Here is a 21,678-nt window from a genome sequence, read left to right on the forward strand (position 1 = left end):
AAGATAAGTGTCGATTTTTTACAAATATGTATTGGTGCAATGTTGTGTAAAGTTGATTTCGGTCATTGATTTTGAAGAAGCCATTTTGCGATGACACGCTAAGGGGCATTAATGCCACTTGGTAGTTGAGAGTTGGAGAGTTGAGCGAACGTTCTTTTCGTATACAGTCCGGATTGGCTGGTTGGGTCACGACTGCGCCCCGATTAGCGAATCGTGTTCGTTCGTTGGGGCAACTGACAACTGATCAAAACGTTCTAGACACACGCAAGTGACGAGAAATACGTCACGAAACACTCACATACTTGCGCAATCGTTCGGTATAGAGGAGCTATAATGCGACGGCGGTCAGACGTCAAACTCGTTTTGACATTTATTTTGACATTGACAGTGCTTTTTAGTTGGGTTTTGCCCCAACCAGTGAACATTCAACCATCGATACAGCCCATCTAACCCGACGTCTCCACTAGACAGAAATGTCTTGCCATTTTGCTGGACAGATGTATCATGACAGAAATGTTATCTCGCTGTTTGCATGGAAAGCAGCGGTGTTGATCATTTCTGTTACGTATTCTCTTTCTGGCAGCAAAATGGCAAGACATTTCAGACTAGTGGAGACGTGGGGTAACGAGCTCTCAAAGAACGAATCGTCACTGTACACCGATGCTCGCTGATTCATTTCACACTCTATTTGTTTCTCTCCTGATTCGTTTCGGTGGCGTCAGTGGCGAGCCGTTCGTGTTGCGTTCGTTCATGGAGCGCCGTGCTCTCTTATGTCGTTTTCGTTTTTGCGGCGGGGCTATACCGCTTCGTGCTACACTTTTCACTGCAAAAACAAACATTTTCGGTGCAGTTGCATTGGTGTGCGTGAATAAAAACCAAAATATTTACAACTTTGCAAACGCTTATTGGTGGACACGGTGTACACTCGCTACACACTAAGATTCTGATTTTCCAGCTCAGTAAATTTTTCACTGAATTCAGTATTTTTTCTATCTTTTTACTGAGTTCTCAACAGCAGATTTAACTCGGTACACTCGGTAATCATATTTACCGTTCACCAGTAACGATATTTAGCGTGCATCTGTAATTTATGATAGTTAATTTGCAGAGCTCGTTAACTTATTTACAGAGTTTTCAGCAAAAGGGATAACCGAGCGTACCGAGTTAAATCTGCTGTTGAGAGCTCGGTAAAAAGATGGGAAAAATACCGAGCTGATCTTAGTGTGTACACTCTCGAATTTTTGAGTGCTGCACTATCTTGAGCGGTTCAAAAAAAAATGCTACACCGGTGCAGCACGAAAATCAAAAACGAACACTTTCGGTGCAAAAGTGCTACACCGGTGTAGCACCACCGCTAAAACAAAAACGGCATTAGTATTGGATTACTGGCAGTGTTTGGACGAAAAAGTGATCAGTGAACCACTCGGCAGTTTTTCTTCCCTTCTGTTGGTTCTGTTTCAATTACCAAGCGGTGTATGTTCTCTCGTCGAGTCGCATGGTTCACGAAGGAACACAAAGAGGATACTCCGATATAAACAAGCTGCGGCGATGAGCGGGCATCGCTAAGTGTAACACTTACCGATGATCGCTCATCGTTGGCTTGGGGCAACTGTGAATAATCGTTATTTTCATCAGTATTTAATGCGTTTTCGCTTTAAAAACGTGAAATACTATTTAATTTAACTGTATTCATGACGTTGCAGGTTGTGTAGTCACAATAAAAAAAGAATTATGGCAAAAACATATTCTAACCGAATGCATCGCTTTCATTAGCGTCATCGAGCATCTTCTCTCTTGATTGCGCTCTCGTATCGAACCGGGCAAGAGAATGATCAGCATTTCGGGGAGCGTTCCCGAGCATGTTGGTTCATGAAATGTTACATTCGCGAATGTATCACTTGCTGAGCATGGACCATTCAGTGGTTCGCGATAAAAATCCACACACTGATTACTGGCGTTATTTTGGCTATTTTGCATCGCCGGCATTCGGGTGAGCGAATGAGTTTTCCCATGCTTGATGGTGCTGTCACAGACAAACAGACGTCTCACTCCACTCACTTCTCATGGTTACCCTTTTTAACGGTTAGTTCAAATATTTTGTAGTTTGCAAATCGCAATGTAAAAACTAGTGTTAAATTGGGCAACATAGCCTATTCCGTCTAAACATTCGTCTTTGTAGAGATGAAATTTGACTAATGCCTGGTTTACATGGTGCAAATGACTTGATTCAAGTCAATGGAAGATGCTCAATTGAGTGCACATTGAACGTGTAAACACCACCATTCATCTCACTTGAACAAATCACTTGACTTGAACGAAAGTTGAACATGTTGAACATGTTGAACTTTTTCAATCAAGTCAAACGAAATCATCTCACTTGCCCCGTCTTAACCCGCGATTCATGTGAGTTGAATTCAAGTCATCTGTCAAACGAGATGAATTCTATTCAGTTTGCTTACGCATCACACGACTTGAACCATGTAAACACTTGCTTAAACTGAGATGCATTCAAGAGCATTCAAATGGACACTCAAGTCATTTGCTCAGTCTAAAAACCTCATTCCATTGGACTGAACATTAGGGCAGTTTAGACTTTAAACATATTAAAGATTCAAAGCACCCATATGTTGAATACAAAACTTGGTGCAAAACTAGAGTCCTGTCAAATTTTCAGCCATTTCGGTGATGATTTAATGGTGGTTCAAAAGCAAAATAGGTTTATATGGGAATTACTATGGAGAATATTCAAAAAAGGTTCTCCACGCTGTACAGCATTACCACATGGATGAAGTCATAGGGTCAAAGCCAAATTGAATTCTTCAGATCTCAATGATGAATGTTGCTGAAGACCGGAACTCATTTCGACATTCAGGAAAAAGGATATTAAACAAATTCTCACTCGAATGCGTATCTTTATACACGATGTCCTGCAAGGTGTGCAAGAAGGTAACACGCATACTATGATTGGATATGCATGGATTAAAGACACAGGGCCCATATAGCCGAGGCGGTAAACGCACGGGTATTCAGCATGACCATGCTGAGGGTGACGGGTTCGATTCCCGGTCGGTCCAGGATCTTTTCGTAAAGGAAATTTCCTTGACTTCCTTGGGCATAGAGTATCTTCGTGCCTGCCACACGATGTACACATGCAAAATGGTCATTGGCAGAGGAAGCTCTCAGTTAATAACTGTGGAAGTGCTCATAGAACACTAAGCTGAGAAGCAGGCTTTGTCCCAGTGAGGACGTTACGCCAAGAAGAGAGAGAGAGCGGATTAAAGACACTGTATCACTGTATGCTAAAGACACGAAATCTGATGATTGTTGCTATTGATGATGATTGTCACGTCATGACGATGATGCTGTCGAGCAATGCTTTTAAAGCGCGTTTGATAGGTCTCCTGCTCGATTGGAATGACATTGACAGCAAATTTGGAATTTCAATTGGAACATTTCGTGTCTTTGCATATAGTGTCTTTAGCTTGGATTAATAACTTCTGTTTTATGAGTCGAAAAGAGTTGCGGTCTTCGGCAACATTCATCATTGAGATGTGAAGAATTCAATTTGGCTTTGACCCTATGACTTCATCCATGTCTTATTGCTATATATCGCGGAGAACCTTTTTTGAAAATTCTCCATAGTAATTTCCATATAAACCTATTTTGCTTTTGGGCCACCATTAAATCACCACCGAAATGGTTGAAAATTTGACAGGACTCTAGTTTTGCATCAAGGATTGTAATGAACATATGGGAGCTTGGAATTTTTAACATGTTTGAAGTCTGAACTGCCCTACTGAACATGTTTGAGAAGGTAGCGAGTAAAATGCTCGTTTCAGTTGAACCATGTAAACCAGGCATAACGGGTTCAGCCTTGACAAATAATTTGTCACACAACTCCAACTGAAAACCCATAATAAAAAAAATATGAAGCGACAGTACTAAGTGTATTGATGTTGTTTGCTAATGCTTAGCTACATCTCAGTTTGTATTCGGGTACAATTAACGTTGATCAAAAGTGGGAAAGGGCTCCAATAAAGTCAAATTGAAGTTATAGCTACAATGCGACTATATTGAGGACCATTCCCACTTTAGCTCAACTTCACAGTAATGTTTGCTTTATATTACACTGAAAAAATTGACACGATCGATTCATGTGTTTTAACTTACGGACCGATTCATAAGCGTCATTCAGAATCCCTATGTATTCTGATCAAATTTCGTGTGAAATACACATGAGATTCGTGTGGACCATTGATAGGTAGGTGCAAAAATATAGTCGGTGAACCCATATGTTTCACACGTGACATTCGTGGGTTTTACAATTTGCGCAAATCTATATGTAAAACACATTACTCAGACAGCCATACACTTCCCCAATTTACACCAACAGATGTGACCACCGATAATTCTCTACTGCCAACCGGCCCTTGCCACCTATCCTCCGATGAATCCAGGAACACTTACTTCCCCGAAGCGATAAAAGCCACTATGCATGCAATCGGACAAAGGTGAATCGACTTCGCGACGACGAGCTAAGGTTCTTGGTACCCTGGAAGAATTCATCAAGACAGGATAATTCACGATAATGAAAATTCAGCAAGCGACTGAAGTTAGGTCTGGAACGAAGTGAAAATAAGCGATGGCCAACTAAAAAGTTTTACTGCTCACCTTCTGGGGACCGAAAACTGGCCTACCAATGTTCTCTCCTGGAAATGGATTAAAATAATTAACTTAATGATTGATTAAATCAAAATTAAAACAACATACTTCGCAGCAAACGGCAAACTCGAGTGATCTATTGTCGACCATGTTGAAAAACGTTTTGACGCGTTTGACGTTTTTTTGTTGGTCATGTGCCTCCAGTTATTAAATCCATTTGAAATAACCAGTAACGCAAATACGTTTGAGAAATTACTTAAATAACAATAGAATCACATATGAGAATTTGATGTTTTGACTATCGCATTCAGATAAAGATAGGGCAATTTGAACGCCATGTGTAACCAATATTATATTGAAGTGAATTACATTTGAATCGGTGATGTGACCTTTTCTGTGGAACCTATGTTGTGAATCAGATTAATCTAAAGTGTAGAAAATATTAAATCCACTGGAAAAATACATCAGAAAAACGTTGGCGCTTATGGATCGGTCCGTAAGTTAAAACACATGAATCGATCGTGTCAATTTTTTTCAGTGTGGAGACCCATCATTTCAACTCACGATTTTATGTTCATTTGTTGATTTATTCTTTACTGGATCAAATTTCGATAATATTCAACTTGAAAGGTTTTGAAAAACAATTAATGTAGTTGTATACGTTGAGTGTTGGTACATACATATTCTACGAAAAACTTTACGGAATTTATGTCACCCTTTATAATAATCAAGGTACCTAGAAATGAAGCTACGTACACCAAAAAATCTGACAGATGGTCCGTTGCTTGAACCATATGTTCTAAAATATTTGTTTGAACATGTTGAACAAATCAAGGAGACTAAATGATGCCATGACGTTTTCCTTTAAAGAATACTACTCAATCAATTAGCTTTGATCATCTGTTTTGTTAGAATAAACATCTCATTCCTGCTGATTTTATATGTATGTAATAGAGATACATAATTTATGACTTACCGGTCCAAGATTGATAAATCCATTGCGATCAGCGATTTCATGAGCCTGCTGGTTATCCACATTGCGTTTGAATTTTACCAAGAATGAACTAGTGAAAACATTGCCAGACGTTGATTTTCCTTTCGCTGATACCACTAAGCAGCAGAGCATTATACCCGCGAAACAATAACATGCTTTCCGCACCATATCTTAGCCACGCACACTTCTCACAAAACTTCTTCGGACTATTTCCTCAAATCTGAATTCTGGTGACTTTGCCAGCTCTAATGACACGGTGCAGGGCAACGTCAACGATGACGATACAGCTTCTTATGTGTATTTTGACGCAAATCTGCCAGCAACATCTACGTTTGTATTAGTAATGTGAAGTGAATCTTAAAAAATCAATAAATTTTGTGAAATTCACAGGACCGATCAAACATGTTTCTTCTCACATACGGGTAATTACCAGAAGTAACTTTAACTTTTTATTTCAAACACAATGTTGCTTTTCCGTAGCACACTTTAACTACAACCATATTGTAGCATATTGTAGATATACTTCATATGAATCATTTCACAGTATTTTTTTAATGTTTACTCGCTATATATCGTCAAGCTGAACCAATAAAAAATCAGTATTAATTCATTCAGATATACTTATCCTTACACAGATTTGAAAACCTTCGTCTTATTTGACACTCGTCTGTTGAATGGACTACGAATCGACGTAAAACCGAATAAAATTTCTTCAAATCCACCCGAAGCGTATCATATGCGATGCAGCCAGGTTAACAGCAGTAAATTCTTTATCAGTACTGCTATAGTGAACATAATACGAGAAGTGGTGGAAAACTCAAAGGGGTACCTAATACATATATCTGAACAAGCTTTCCATCTGTTACAATGAAAATCCAACTGGGTATAAGCAGCATGTATGGTAAAGCACATAACTAGAAAGCTTTTCTTTTACGTCAGCAAGACAACATACAACGTCAACCATGTTAGCCCCATACAATGCTCTATTGTGCGCATGCCCAGCTATGTTTGAAATGTCATGAGAACACTGATTTGAACTGCACGGGGGTGCTTCATACATTTCGTAATTGCCCCAAGTAACAATTCAAAATAATTAATAATCATGCCAGTTGATTAAATGTGCTACAAAGGCGCCGACAGTTGTACAAGAGTAAATGTTGAACAAAATGGCAAATAAATGTTTCATGCAGTGAAAACTGCACGTTTGATAAACATATTTCTGCTCATTGAATAACCAATGGTACAAAAGTTGAAAGACAGTTGCTTAGGTGTTCACATCATCTGTCTAATAGTGCTCTAATAAAGATAGAATGCAAGCTGCTTCCGACGTATTAGATGCCGTTATTCCACATATGATCATCAATCGAACAAGTAGCTTATTTAAAGTTTAACAACTTTTGCTTGATCATTTTATTGAAGCACACTGATATAGCTTAACAACAAGTTGTTACCATGTTTCTTCAATACAAATGTTAAACTTTTATTCAAGTTACGTTGATTAGCAGTGGTAGGGGGATTAGGGGCATAATGGACACTCTAAGCAAATGAGTGCGTTAGACCTGTATAACGAAGAAAAACTTAACATATTATCAGTTGACTTACAATTTTAACCTGTTTCCTCCGTATTTCAATCATTTACAGCAGGTGGAATGCCTTTATTGTGAAGAAATAACGAATTTTAAATCGTGTGTTCTTTAGGGCTGGCAGGAAAGGTACGGGGCGAAATGAACATCCATCGGGGCATAATGGACACTCCTGCATATTTGATGCTTATTCTTTGGTAACATCGATCAGTTAAGTAATCTGCCTACGGAGATCAATGCCACAGATGTAATACTCTATTTTAGACGAGTTTACATAACATCAAAGTTAATTAAGTAAACTTTAGGCTAAAATAATCGGATTGATTTTTTCCAAACTATCTAAAACGCCTAACAGTATGCAATGCACGTACATCCATTTGTAATTGCCGGTGTTCATTTCGCCCCGACCCGACTACAACATTAATGTCGAATTCGTTTTTGAACCTGGGTTGGAACTGGATTGGCGGAAAATGTGTAAACAAACAAACGTCAAACAAACTCAAACAAACTTTAGTACAAGCGAAACCGAAGTCGGGTTGGAGTTGAAACTGTGATCTCATCCAGTTCCAACCCAGGTTGGAACTGAATCAAAAACGAATTCGACATAAAATTGCTATTTTAAGTAAATTCTGATCAAAAATAAAATACTTCATCCATTGCTAAATCTCCGTATACATGTAGATAAGGTAACAATTCATTTGTTTTTATGGTCGACTCACTCCAACACTCGTAATATCTTATTTGCTGCTGCTTCGAAATTATAAGAATTTCACCATACGACGAACATATATCAATTTCAAAGATATTTTGATTATTTTGGAGCAATATAAATGGTACTTTTGAAAAATAGAACCATGACTTGTTGCTTTACACTTATACATTAAAAGTTTAACATAATAGTCAACGGTTTCGGCAAAAACAGGGGTGTCCATTTTGCCCCGGGTGTCCATTATGCCCCTAATCCCCCTACTGTATCACTCAATCATCGTTGTTCGCCCTGCCCCTTTTTGTAAACACGATTGCTGATTACAGTGGCGATTCCCTAACCTCAAATCTACCTGTTCAACGAACGTAAATTCTTAATTTTTCACAACAAATTAGCTTGTAATTTGTAGAAAATGACGAGAATTGTCGTTTCCGTGCATTTTTAATTTGATATTAATCCTGAATTCTCCGCAAATTCAAGTTTTAGGGTCGTTGAACAGGTCAAAAGTGAGGTTACGAGACGCCACTGGCTGATTAACAATTTGAAGATCAAACAAACTTCTTGCAGCAGCTCAAAATATTCACTTTTCACAAATATTCTAACTCACCTTTTACACTACCCGCTCCAACGACAGCAAAATCAGCAACAAAAACACCAGAAAATGCAGCTGAAGTGTATCCGACACAAAAAAGAAGCAGTGAAAATAAAACAAAGTTCACTTGTTTAGGCGTTCAAATATATCAGAAGTTCGAAGAGATACCAATCGCTGTGTAGTGTCGGTAGCGGTTGTCTCAATTGGCTAAGAATAACACTACGGATCGCCTGATCCAGTGGTAAGAGTCCACTAAACAGGTGATCCCTAATTCATGGTGTTATGCGGCTTTATGCTTACCGTGCCAAAGAATGAATGGTTAGGGGGATCTAATAAAAACCTAACCACAAACGGAGCCTGTGGAGAATTAGGGCGTCCTCCACAGTATTACTCCCTCCCTCCCTTACTGCACTAACACGAAAAAAAGGGCATGGTAAAATCAAAAATATTTCAGGTAAACTCAAATAAATTGTCAATTTGTTCTGGCAACAAAAATAAAACTGTTTGGAGCAAACCGAATGTCACATTTGAAGCAAATTCAATCCATTTTTGAAACAAACATGCATCTTCTGACAGGTTATGTTAGAAACAAATGTAAAAATAATTGTTTTTTTTTTGTGGCAGGTCGGCCCTACGGAAACATTCGTTTTCCAATTAAATTTACAAAGTCATTTCCTTGTCTAGGAAAACCCACTTCCCGCGTGGCACTTTCAATGCCAGCATCATGTAGATAACATACGCTCCCGAAATCAATGGGATTTCGTGGAAACTTTTGGAGAAACTTGCCTTTTTTTGCAAGACGAAATCTTGTTTGGTGCTGCAGCTGGAACTTGAGAGTTTTGTTTATGTTCTCGACGGCGGAACGGGGGGTTCTTCAACAGGTATTGTAAAAATTAATATGTAATTAAGTTAGTTTTAAAATTTATTATTTTAGTTTCAAAAATTTTATCAGTTTACCGAATAAACATGAATATTTTTATTTCAAACGAACGAAATTTGTCTCCGTGAACCGGAGCAATAGTGCAGTGGACCTTGCGTTTCTCCGAGATAATCAGTTGCCCTTCTTAAGCCTTCTTAAGTATTCCATTCAAATGTTGTTAATTAACTTACATTACTGCCTACATGGGTTCGCTTAATGCGTTTTCGCCATTGGCGTTTTTCAATTGACTCCGATTTGGTTCGTCGTTGATGTTTCCTTTTTGTACTGTGATTGTGAAGAGTGTAATCCTGTCTAGTTTGGGTAGTGGCTACGACAAGGAAACCTCAGATCAATTTTCAGCGTAAAAAGCGTATGTAGCCCAAGTGGATCTACTTCAAAAAGTTCAATTTCGTAGGGTAAACCAGTCTTTTGTATAGCTACGAATCTTTAGCTTTTACCCCGAGGATTGTAGCTATAGAATCGATTTAGTGGGCACTAAAAAGCTCTCCTTACTTCAAATCTCCTGGAGCAAATGGGGCTTTGTCCTATTTTTCTCCAGAGGGATTTGAGTTTTTCAAACATGTTTTGAACTCTTGTAGTTTCTATTGGGTATTTTCATGGCGTACACAAAGTTGAATACGTTTTCAAGAAAGCACTCGTTCAAACGTAGTTTTTGCTTGGGTGATTTCTTGAATATTGAGGATGCTTTTGATGACGTGCCTTTCTATGTCATATTGAAAGTCGCATGACGTCGCAATCTACCTCCAATGAGCTATAGGCTCTTTTTACGCTTATGCGTTTTACAGTGTCCTTTTCAGGGCACTGATTAACCCCGCTGTGGTATGAGCTATGAGCTCTCGTTGCGCTTATGCGTTCATTCCCTCTTCCAGGGCACCTCTTCCTATTTCATCACCTTGTCCCATTCTCCCTCAGGTAAATGATGAAACAGGCTCATATGTATGGCGATGGCACAAATGTCCCAAATGGAGGATAACGTGCCTCTGGAGCCGGCCTTCTGATACCTGATACCTGAGTCATTTTGCAACGAGTTGCATACAACATTTTTTGTAATTACGAAAAATACTCATTCAGTATGATTGTTTCTACCTTAGATAATTAAAACATAGATATGCAACTTCAGGAAAAAGCTGGCAACAAAACCGCAGCGCCTAACTAGGAGCAACGGCAAATGGGTGAACTAGTGTTCATCTAGTGTCCCTGCGCATTTCCCACAGAAAAAAAAACACTCGAACAGAACATAGCATGCCAATAACTGTCAATCGCAAATGCATTTTTTGTTTCATGTGGTTGCAACAGAATCACACCGTTCTTATGGGGAAATGGTGAGATTACTATTACTATTTGAAGAAATCGCCCGGCGGAACAAAAAAGTAAGATATCTACCTAACTGTTTTACGTTGTTATGAGTGGTCGCGGTCAGTATACCAAACGCCGAGCCGAGCTATACCTGCCGTGGGTGGTTGAGAGATAGACCAACAATAGGGAGAGCGTGTGGATTGCTTGCTAAAGGAGAGAATGGTCATCCTCGTGGTTATCTGTACCGAAAGTTATAGATTTGATTGGAATACCTGTGAGCCAACTAGCCATGCTAAAAAAAAAATAAAGCGCACCCCAAGTTCCCCGGAAATTCCGGCAATGTAAGTTTAATTTGAAAAGACATGTGGTAAAACCGAAAGTTGTTGCGGGTTCTATCCCGGAGGTGCCAATAGCAGTTCTCACGAGGTTCAAGGGCATCTACAGTTTGCCAGCGTGATTCCATCATCTGCCATACGAGGGGAGCCTCACTTTAACGCCCAAACGCCTATTATTTGCCGGCCCTGCGTGGGTCGGCGCACAGTGGCGGGCCTCCATACAAAGGTCGAACAAAACCTCAAATGTTAACCGAAATGGCAAAAATTTCATAGGTTATAAAGATTTAAGTGCCCTAAACCTATTTCTGATATGGAACTATTCATATATTTTGATTTTACTATATTAGGGTGGTTCAAAATTTTGAAATCTGCTGATTATGGGAGGCATGTAAAAAGTTATCGATAATAAGCTAACACGATGCGTTTTTTGAACGTAGATTTTGATCAACCTTTCTATTTCAGGGTTCCTATATCATGTATTGGCATTGAAATTACCTATAATTGTGTATTTTTTGCTGTTAGGGTGGTCCAAAATTTTTGAAATCATATAAATCATTAGAAAACTTCGATTATCTATGTTTTCTGTCAATGGATCAATTCAGATACACACAATGTTGGCTGAAAAGACGTGGTCTATTCTCAGGGACCCTCTCTAAACCACGTGAAGTTTTATGGTGGGTACACGGAGGTAAATTAACGATTTAAAATGGGTTCAGATAGTCTCATATAGTGAACTGCATTAAATTTGAACTGCTTTTCATAAATCTCGTTTCAACGACTTCATATATGCTCGTCCGAGTTAAGGTTTTACATGTTGTAATGTACATTGATCTCTGACGAAGCAACCAAAATAACCTTATACCTATATAAAGAATTGGAAATACGTATTCTCAATATTGAAGGGAGTTGTTGATAAACGATCGTAAGAGATCGGTAATATTATTGATAAACAGTAGAGCTCCAGCAAATATTTTCAAAATCTATATCACTCTGTGTGTCGTTCAGTAGAAATGTTTTCAAATATAATGCATGAATAACATACAATAAAACTTCAAGTTTTTGAAAAAAAATAAAAACCCGATTTAATCCACCTATGGTGAACAGAACCCTTCTTACACTTATTAAAATTATTGTTTATTATTTGTATTTAACATATTCATTTTGAGTGATGGACCAAAAGTTCTAGAAAATATTGTGGATTTGGCATCTAGTTGGATTGGTTTCCAAAATATCATCATGGACCATGGACTAAACTACCAGAAATGCCAGACAAAAAAAAAATATCTTACTTATTCTGGAATTATGTATCTTTTGTTAACTGCCAAAAGATCTTGAATCGATAAACAAATGGATAAGAAAATAAGCGAGATACACTTTGTCTAATATCTCTTAATCAGTCGAATAAATTAGCTCCGAAGTACTTGGTATTCATGGTTATGGTGTAAAAAGGACAAAAATAATATATCTACTATGCTAATCAGTTTTGGAATTAGCTAGTTATTTTGGCTATCCAGTTCTTGCATTTTTCCCACAATATATAAATTCAAAGCTCTCATTTAATATATTGTTAGTTTTAATAGAATTCCTGTTAATTTGTAATTTGTTATTTATAATTTTATTGAAAACAATAATCTGCTAGTATACACTTTATATGAGGTCAGCATTATTGATTGAACAATAATTTCCCATAGACTGGTCAAAAGCTTATGCAAGATAACAAACGAATATAATAATAAAAAAGGAATTTATTGAAATACTCCTCGAAAGATTTCTCAGTAACCAAATGTCCAATCGAAATACAATTTCAGGGCCTTCTACAAGGATACTGGAGCTTTCGTTCGATGCTAAGAGAACCCAAATCGGTTGACAGACGGCTGAGATATTTATTATGATACACTTGGTCAAAAATCTCTCAAAAGTTTAACCTGTATTACTCCCAAGTACTCTTTGAAAGATATCTCGATAACCAAATGTCCAATCCTAATAAAATTGTATAGGGTTCTACTAGGATGTTATAGCTTTCATTTGGTGCCAGGAGAACCTAAATCGGTTGACAGACGGTTGAGATATTTATTATGATACACTTGGTCAAAAATCTCAAAAAGTTTAGTTGTATAAATCCTAAGTACTCTTCGAAAGATATCTCTGTAACCAAATGTCCAATCCTAAGAAAATTTCTGAGCAATCTACTAGGATGTTGTAGCTTTCATTTGGTGCCAAGAGAACCCAAATCGATTGACACACGGCTGAGATATTTAGTTTGATACACTTTGTTAAAAATCTCAAAAAGTTTAGTTGTATAACTCCTAAGTACTCTTCGAAAGATATCTCAGTAACCAAATGTCCAATCGAAATAAAATTTCAGAGCGTTCTACTAGGATGTTGTAGCTTTCATTTGCTGTCAAGAGAACTCAAATCGGTTGACAGACGGCTGAGATATTCATCAATATGCTATATGTCAAAAATCTCAAAAAGCTAACCTATATGACTTCAAAGTACTCATCGAAAGATATTTCGGTAACCAAATGTCCGATCATAATAAAATTCAATAGGGTTCTACTAGGATGTTATAGCTTTCATTTGCAACTAAGAGAATCCAAATCGGATATCAGACGGCTGAGAAACGTGCGTGACTTTTTTTGTAACATACGCACACACACATACACACACACACATACAGACATTTGCTCAGTTGGTCGAGCTGAGTTGATTGGCATATGACTCGGCCCTGCGGGCCTCGGATCGAAAGTCGGTTTTTCGAGCGGTATTTATACCCTTCTTATGGGTGTAAGAAGGGTAAAAAACGAGAAAAATAATTAAAGACTGCCTTGGTGATCGCGACGCTTACGCAGAAAAATATTTAACGTAGTGTTTTACGCCGTTTAGTGTATTCCTTCCATATTTTCTAGATGCATCTAGTCATGACTACTGCTATAAACTGTAACGATGTGCGAGTAGAAAAGAAGCGCGTAGGTGCCGACGAATTTGTGTCACTATATATTGAAACTACGATAGAAGTTGTTGAAGAGATTGCTTCTAAGCTTTTTGAGCAATTCTAACTAGAGGAGAGGAATCAAAAAACGATCAGTTTAAGAAAACCAATGAGCAATGGTTTGTAGTTATTGTTACATTTTTTTCACGATGGTTTTTCGTCTTTATTTTTAAAGATCAAAGAGTTAGTTATATTTGGTGGTCTTTAATAATGCGGGATGTAGGTAGCGCCTAAGTGAATAAAGGCTTAATCATTCTTAGTCATCACTCCCCTTCTCTCCAGCTCACTCTTTTTAACTGGAGCACGCACCTTCTTGTGTTTTTCCGTCAAAAAAAAAATAAATAAAATAAATTTAAAAAAATGTTAGAGCTCTGGCCATCCAGTTTTCAAACACCCCCTCCCCCTCCCCTTATGACCACTTGACTTAGTGAAGGTCTCTTACTAGAATGAGTTTTACATTAAATTGTTAGTATTCTGAGTAAATTTAAATTATGTTAAGATTAAATATAAACTTCAAACAATATCACTTCCTCCACAACCATGCGGCTCCATTGTGCCATAATAGAAAAAAAATTTCGCGCTTAGCGCAAAAATGCGCAAACAGTGACCTATATAGCCAAAAACTAGACAAAATTGTACGTCAGATCCGGGATACGGCGTTGTTTTCTGATGTTTCCTAAACAAGTATTGGATCTCTTTAATACGAAGTTTTTCTCCAAAATTTCATAAAAGACAATATTTTTGCATGTTGTAAAAACATAATAATTTTGTGATTGGATTCCAAATAAACCCTGAAATGGCATGGTCATTCATACCCAAAAACACCAATAATATTGTCACATTATCCAAATCTTCCTAAGTTTTACAACGAGGTCATGAAGAAAGCTCATAGAATAAAGACAATAATCCCTGGTAAAGTACCACACAAAACCTCAACTTTGAAAAAATCTACAAGACTCAATTTATGACCAAATGACTTGAAAATTTGGGGTTTTCTTAGTTGAAGTATCTATATCGGAAGAAAAATATTAGATAAATAAAATATTGAAGTCGATTTTTGAGGTTTTGTCCGGCTTCCGGCCACTGTGCGGCGGCACACCGAACGGTATCACTACTGCCGTTTCTGTTGCCGCGCTTGTCCAACAATCGAGCACCTATCTTGCGGCCGCGACTCCTCGTACCATCTAGTCTTGTTACAGATGACAGGTGGCAGAATCAGAAACAAGCACCTCAGCACTTCGGTCGGTTTGCTCTATCTTGCGACTGTACCTCATCACCACACAATCCGAACCACCACCACCACCAATCCCATTGATCGGATATTGTAAGTCTACTATTACTATCCTTCAATCAATTTGATAGGTTTTCACGATCTTTAAATGTCTCCGCGCCGAACGTCTTGGAACCGGAAGCCAAATTTTCCAGACCATGTCATCCAATAGGGCACTGCATTGTTTTGATTTTGTATGGGATTTTGACGTTCCTTGGCCTTGTTGTTTACCAAATTTCTGTAAGAGTGAAAGAGAAGGAGATAATTTGATGCAGTGCCCTATAGGCTGTCTACAATAAATGAAAAAAAAAAACAATCATTGTGCGCTGGTTACCCAAGGTTACCCATGACAATCATAAATGCGCCCGCCACAAATGCTCAGCGTAGGCTAGTGCGTAGGGTGACTAAGATGAAAAATGCGCACTCCATTTCAACTGTATGACATTCAGCTCACCCGTTGACTAATAGATGGCACAGTCATCGTTGTTGCAGCCTGAATACAAGCACTGATGGGCAAGTGGGAAATCTATGTATTAATTATCTATGTTTCTACCTCCACAAACATGTATCAGGGGGGAGGAACCACGTGCGAGCACATGCTTATCAGCGTAGTATTTTTTTGTTCGATCAGGTAGGCTATGGTGTAGTAGGTGTCACCAATGATCAAGCTCCCGTCGTCAAACATTTTTGCACAGACAAAAACAAAGGAAGTTTCAGCAGCTGCCCCTTCACCGAAGTTTCAGTTCGAATCGGAATTCAAATCGTCCTTATTCAGATTTGAGCTGCTCAGAGGATGTGGAGGCAGCAGCTGAATCTGCGGTAGGCGTGGCAGCAAGTGAAAAGTGCGTGCTGGCAAAAATGCCTAAAAGTGCTATTCAGCACTTTTAAGAGTGCTGAAAAGTAGCACTTTTCGGCACACTTGCGTCAGCGGTGAAAAGTATACCATTTCATCATACTTCAGTCTATTAAAACGTCCAACTTTTCACAACGTAATTAAAAAAAAATAAATTATTGTTTCCAAAATATTTAATTTGTCAAATGTCATTCCTCCCTTTCAAAAATCCGAAAATATTGAAGGTGAAGATATGACGAAGCTAAACCTCGAATTTTCAAGAGCACAAACCTCCAGAATCGAATGTCAGTTTAGACTGAAAAATAATTTCAAAATCAATTATTGATCGAATGGTCAGCACCAGCGCATAACTAATCCACAGAGAAACAGACGTAACACTTAGAACAAAGTTCATTAAAACGCATCGTCAAGGAAACGTAATCGCTCAATGCTAAATGTACTGTGCTTGGCCGGGCCGCCACTAAATGGCGGCAGTGAGTAAACGTCAAACAGGAGCAAAAACGATACCAGCGCCGCGAGTGGCCTATCGACCTACTGAATGTTTGAATCAACCATTAAAAAGGTTGGGAAGCGATGAGAGTATGACGTCTGTTTCTCTGTGACTAATCGATCAACTTTTCCCAGTTAACGATTATTAAATGACGGACAAATTTTGGCTCTGATGTGTGCTCTTCAAAATTCGATGTGTGGCTGCAGGGTGACAAAAAAGGCAACTCATAGAGACATAGAAAAAATGTTTGTGAAAAAAATAAACAACGTACAGTGTATCAAACAATTGTCCGTACATGATAATTTATTTTTATTGGCTTTTCTCGGTGAACTTAAACATTATTGAACAACACAATCACAACGACGACCCCTTTGCCTAACGTCCTGGTTTTGAACGGCTAGGTACTAGTAGTTTGATGATGACTACTAGCCCTGGACAGACAAAAAGATCGTGGTTGTGATCTGTTAAATGTTGTTCGGCTTTGCTTTTGGTTCTATCGATCGGTGACACTTGTTCAGAGATTCATATCGAGCGAGCGTTGGGGAAGATTCATTTATTACGTCCATCATTTTTCGAGATTTCTAGACCAACCCTCCCCTTTCTGTCACGCTATTTTCCTATACCTAATACATGTACTGTCACACTTTCCTAGACCCCCCCCCCCCCGCAAACTGTGTAGGCGATGCGGCGCTGAAGGTCATAAGGCCCAAAGCTGCACGAGTCCGCCCATCTGCATGATCTGTACCGGGAAAACCTCGAAATACAGACATACGATGGGTGGTCCAGGGTGCCCGGCCTTTAAGAAAGCCGCAGTGAACAATAAATCACAGTGCAGGTAACGCAACTGAACCTGAACCACTGTGATGCGGCTCAGCAACTGCTTTGTCAGGCGGTTTCTGAGTGGGAGACGGATATCGCCATCATTTCGGACCCATACCGAGTACCCGCCGGCAACGGCAACTGGGTCGCGGATGGGACCAGAAAAATGGCGGCGATATGGACGACGGGTAAATACCCCGTTCAGGAGTTGGTGTCTACTACCTATGAGGGCTTCGTGGTCGCCAAAGTAAACGGGGTCTTCTTCTGCAGCTGTTATGCGCCTCCGCGGTGGCCGATCGAGCAGTTCACGCAAATGCTGGACCGATTAACGACCGTGCTAACAGGGCGAAGGCCGGTGGTAATAGCGGGCGACTTTAATGCCTGGGCCGTGGAATGGGGAAGCCGTTTCACGAACCAGCGGGGTCAGATCCTGCTAGAAACACTGGCCATCTTAGATGTCGACTTGGCTAATGTCGGTACCAAGAGTACCTTTAGTCGAAACGGTGCGGAGTCAATTATTGACGTGACCTTTTGTAGTCCTGGCCTAACAAGTAGTTCGAACTGGAGAGTAGATGATGGCTACACTCACAGCGACCACCTGGCGGTTCGCTACAGTATCGACTACAACAACAGCAGACAGCGGATAGAAGAAGAGGCGGCAAGGCCAAGGCCAAGCCCTCGTAGGTGGAAGACATCATACTTCGACAAAGAGGTATTTAGGGAAGCGCTCCGCCGTGAGCGAAACTTAATCGGTTTAGACGGCGACGAGCTGGTAGCGGTGCTCTCACGTGCGTGTGATGCGACCATGCCTAGGCGAGTCCACCCTAGAAATGGGAGGCCACCGGCTTACTGGTGGACCGACGCGATTGCGGACCTGCGCCGCGCCTGCCTACGGGCTAGGCGACGGATGCAGCGAGCACGATCAGAGGAAGAGCGAAACGAACGGCGGGTGGTGTTCGCCGCTGCAAAAGCCGCGCTCAAGACCGAGATAAGAGCAAGCAAAAAGGCCTGCTTCGAGGGTCTCTGTCAGAGTGCCAATACGAACCCGTGGGGTGACGCTTACAGGATCGTTATGGCCAAGACGAGAGGTGTGATGGCTCCTACAGAGCAATCTCCAGAGATGTTGGAGGGGATCATTGGAGGACTTTTTCCGCGTCATGATCCTAGTCCTTGGCCTCCTTTCGTAGGACAGCCGGGGACTGGGGCTGGCGATGAGGAAAGGGTCACCGATGTGGAACTTGCGGGGATAGCTAAGTCCCTTAGCGTAGGTAAGGCCCCAGGTCCGGACGGAGTTCCGAACCTGGCCTTAAAAGTAGCTATTGCAGAGGCTCCCGAGATGTTCAGGTCTGCTATGCAGAAATGCCTGGATGAGGGAGTTTTTCCAGAAGCTTGGAAGAGGCAGAGCCTGGTACTATTGCCAAAGGCGGGGAAACCACCCGGAGACCCGTCGGCATATAGACCAATATGCTTGATTGACACGGCGGGGAAGGTGCTCGAAAAGACCATCCTCAATAGAATGTTGCGGTTCACCGAGGGCGAAAATGGTCTTTCGAGTAACCAGTACGGCTTCCGGAAGGGGAGGTCCACCGTAGACGCTATCTTGTCGGTTACAAAAACCGCCGAGAAAGCACTCGAGCCTAAGAGGAGGGGAATTCGCTTTTGCGCGGTAGTGACTCTGGATGTAAGGAATGCGTTTAATAGCGCCAGCTGGCCTGCTATTGCCGATGCGCTCTTGCGTCTGGGGATACCGGAGTACCTGTACAAGATTCTCGGAAGTTACTTTCAGAATCGTGTACTAGTCTACGACACGGAGGTGGGTCGGAAGTGCTTTCACATAACCTCAGGAGTCCCGCAAGGTTCCATCCTGGGTCCGGTGTTATGGAATGTCATGTACGACGAGGTGTTGAGGTTAGAGTATCCAGTGGGAGTGGTGCTTGTCGGATTTGCCGACGACATTACGCTCGAAGTCTACGGTGAAACGATCGAGGAGGTAAAGTTGACTACCAACCACTCGATCAAGGTTGTGGAGGCGTGGATGCGGTCCAGGAAACTGGAGCTGGCTCACCACAAGACAGAGGTGACGGTTGTTAACAATCTGAAGTCGGAGCAGCAGACGGAGATCAGTGTAGGAGAGTGTACTATCCTGTCAAAGCGCTCCGTCAAACACTTGGGCGTGATGATCGACGATAAGCTTACCTTCGGTAGCCACGTCGATTATGCCTGTAAAAGAGCCTCCACAGCTATTGCGGCACTGTCCCGGATGATGTCCAATAGCTCTGCGGTGTACGCCAGTAAGCGCAAGCTTCTGGCTAGTGTTGCTACGTCCATACTTAGGTATGGCGGCCCGGCGTGGGGCACCGCGCTAAGTACTAAATGCTACCGACGGAAGCTGGAAAGTACTTACAGGCTTATGTGCCTGAGGGTTGCGAGCGCGTACCGTACCGTGTCACACGACGCTCTCTGCGTCATTACTGGTATGGTGCCTATCAGCATTCTTATCAGTGAGGACATGGAGTGCTTCGAAATGCGCGGCACAAGAGGCATACGCAGGACTGTCAGGATGGCCTCTATGGTCAAATGGCAGCGCGCGTGGGACAGTTCCACCAAAGGAAGGTGGACCTATAGGTTGATACCGAGGGTAGATAGTTGGATTAATAGGCGCCATGGGGAAGTTACATTCCACCTAACACAGGTCCTTACAGGTCATGGTTGCTTCCGACAGTATCTACACCGTTTCGGGCATGCGGATTCTCCCGAATGCCCAGTGTGCAATGGTTTAGAGGAAACGGCGGAACACGTTTTATTCGTGTGCCCGCGTTTTCGCACAATGCGTGACCGCATGCTTGCCACATGCGGAGAGGACACAACTCCGGACAACTTGGTCCAGAGGATGTGTAGGGATGAGTTTGGCTGGAACGCCGTTTCAACGGCTATTACCCACATCGTCTGGGAGCTACAGAGGAGGTGGCGTGTGGACTCGGAGAATGGCTAGTCCAGATGCAGTACAAGAGGTGGTCCAGGGGTTCGGAGTCGGCTTCGTAGGTCATACCGGTGCCCTGCGGTCCAGATCGACCCTTACAGCGATTAAGTGGCCGCGGAGAGGAAGTCCCGGTAGCGGTGCTATCGTGGCGTCGGTCTACTGGGTTGGATCCAAGCCCGCGGTTGGAAAGGGGTCCCCGGCAAGGGTCGGGGCAGGTGGAGACCCTGCCGTCAGCAACCTACGGATGCATCTGATAGGGCCTGAAGGGTAGTGATACCCTTCCTTTGCGGGCAGGTCAGATCGGGTTGCATGTGGGCATCAGTTCTTGATGTCCGCTCAGCAGTAGGGCGCGGGCGGGGTTGACTCTGCCCGCCTTCCGAGGACAAAGGGAGTGGCGAGGACCACTCGGGAAACTGGCTAAGCGCCAGCATGCTACCGTGATGGACTCTCCAAAGCGAGTCATCGATGTTCGTTGCTGCAGGCTACGCAGCTAACCTTGTGGGTGCGATGTGCACTAGCCCCTCTCTGAAGCAATACCTTCTTGGTGGTTCCGGAGAGACGTAGGGTTTGGCGACCATAGGAATGGTTTAGTGGGTACGAGGAGAGAGTAGTCCTGGATTTTACTTTTGTTGTAGAAGACGGCCTGTCAGACCTACACTACCCTAACCTTCTGTTAGGGTGTCTGTTGAGCAGATTATCCCCCTATGGTTTAGAAGGAAAAAAAAAGACCCCCCCCCCCTCCCCCCAAAATGTTGGACGTAATTTTTGAACATTCCCTTGCTTATTTGATTTTTCCCCGCTTTCATCTCGTATGCTCCTATTGTGTCCAAATGATCTTATACGAACCGAGTTTAATTTTTTTTCTTGTCAACTGGATTTTACTTTCTAGGTTTAATCACCGCATGACTTTATGATAATTGAATTTTATTGGCTTTTCTCGGTAAACTCAAAACTACTCAAAGAAGGAGGGAGTAACGAAAGTAATGAAAGAAACGGTGGATAGAATCGCAAGTGTGTGACGAGAGAAATTTAATAGAAGTTGAAAATTAACAGAGGGCCATAATTGAACAACACAATCACAACGACGACCCAACGTCCTGGTTTTTTGTCCGTACAGCAATTTTTGGGTCAAAATAATTTTTCATTCAAATGTTTATAACTTTTTT

At 41.3% G+C, this 21,678-nt stretch overlaps 1 protein-coding gene across 5 annotated transcripts in view; it reads right to left on the reverse strand.

The window, feature by feature from the left end:
• Positions 1–6,683, reverse strand: part of LOC134287602 (neuroendocrine convertase 2) — a 100,007-nt gene extending 93,324 nt beyond the window's left edge. Inside the window, exons 1-3 of one of the 5 annotated variants that reach the window (XM_062849842.1) lie at positions 6,379–6,683; positions 6,077–6,236; positions 5,639–6,012 (exon numbers count right to left, since the gene is read on the reverse strand). In XM_062849842.1, the coding sequence (XP_062705826.1) occupies positions 5,639–5,824 (186 nt within the window). In that variant the 5' untranslated portion in view covers positions 5,825–6,012; positions 6,077–6,236; positions 6,379–6,683. Of the gene's footprint in view, positions 1–5,638; positions 6,013–6,076 lie in introns of all 5 variants that reach the window. The other 4 variants (XM_062849709.1, XM_062849802.1, XM_062849925.1 and 1 more) reach the window with 4 other exon arrangements.
• Positions 6,684–21,678: the final 14,995 nt, after the last annotated feature.

This window comes from Aedes albopictus, chromosome 1, assembly GCF_035046485.1.
Source record: "Aedes albopictus strain Foshan chromosome 1, AalbF5, whole genome shotgun sequence".
In the NCBI taxonomy this organism is placed as follows: Eukaryota; Metazoa; Arthropoda; class Insecta; order Diptera; family Culicidae; genus Aedes; species Aedes albopictus.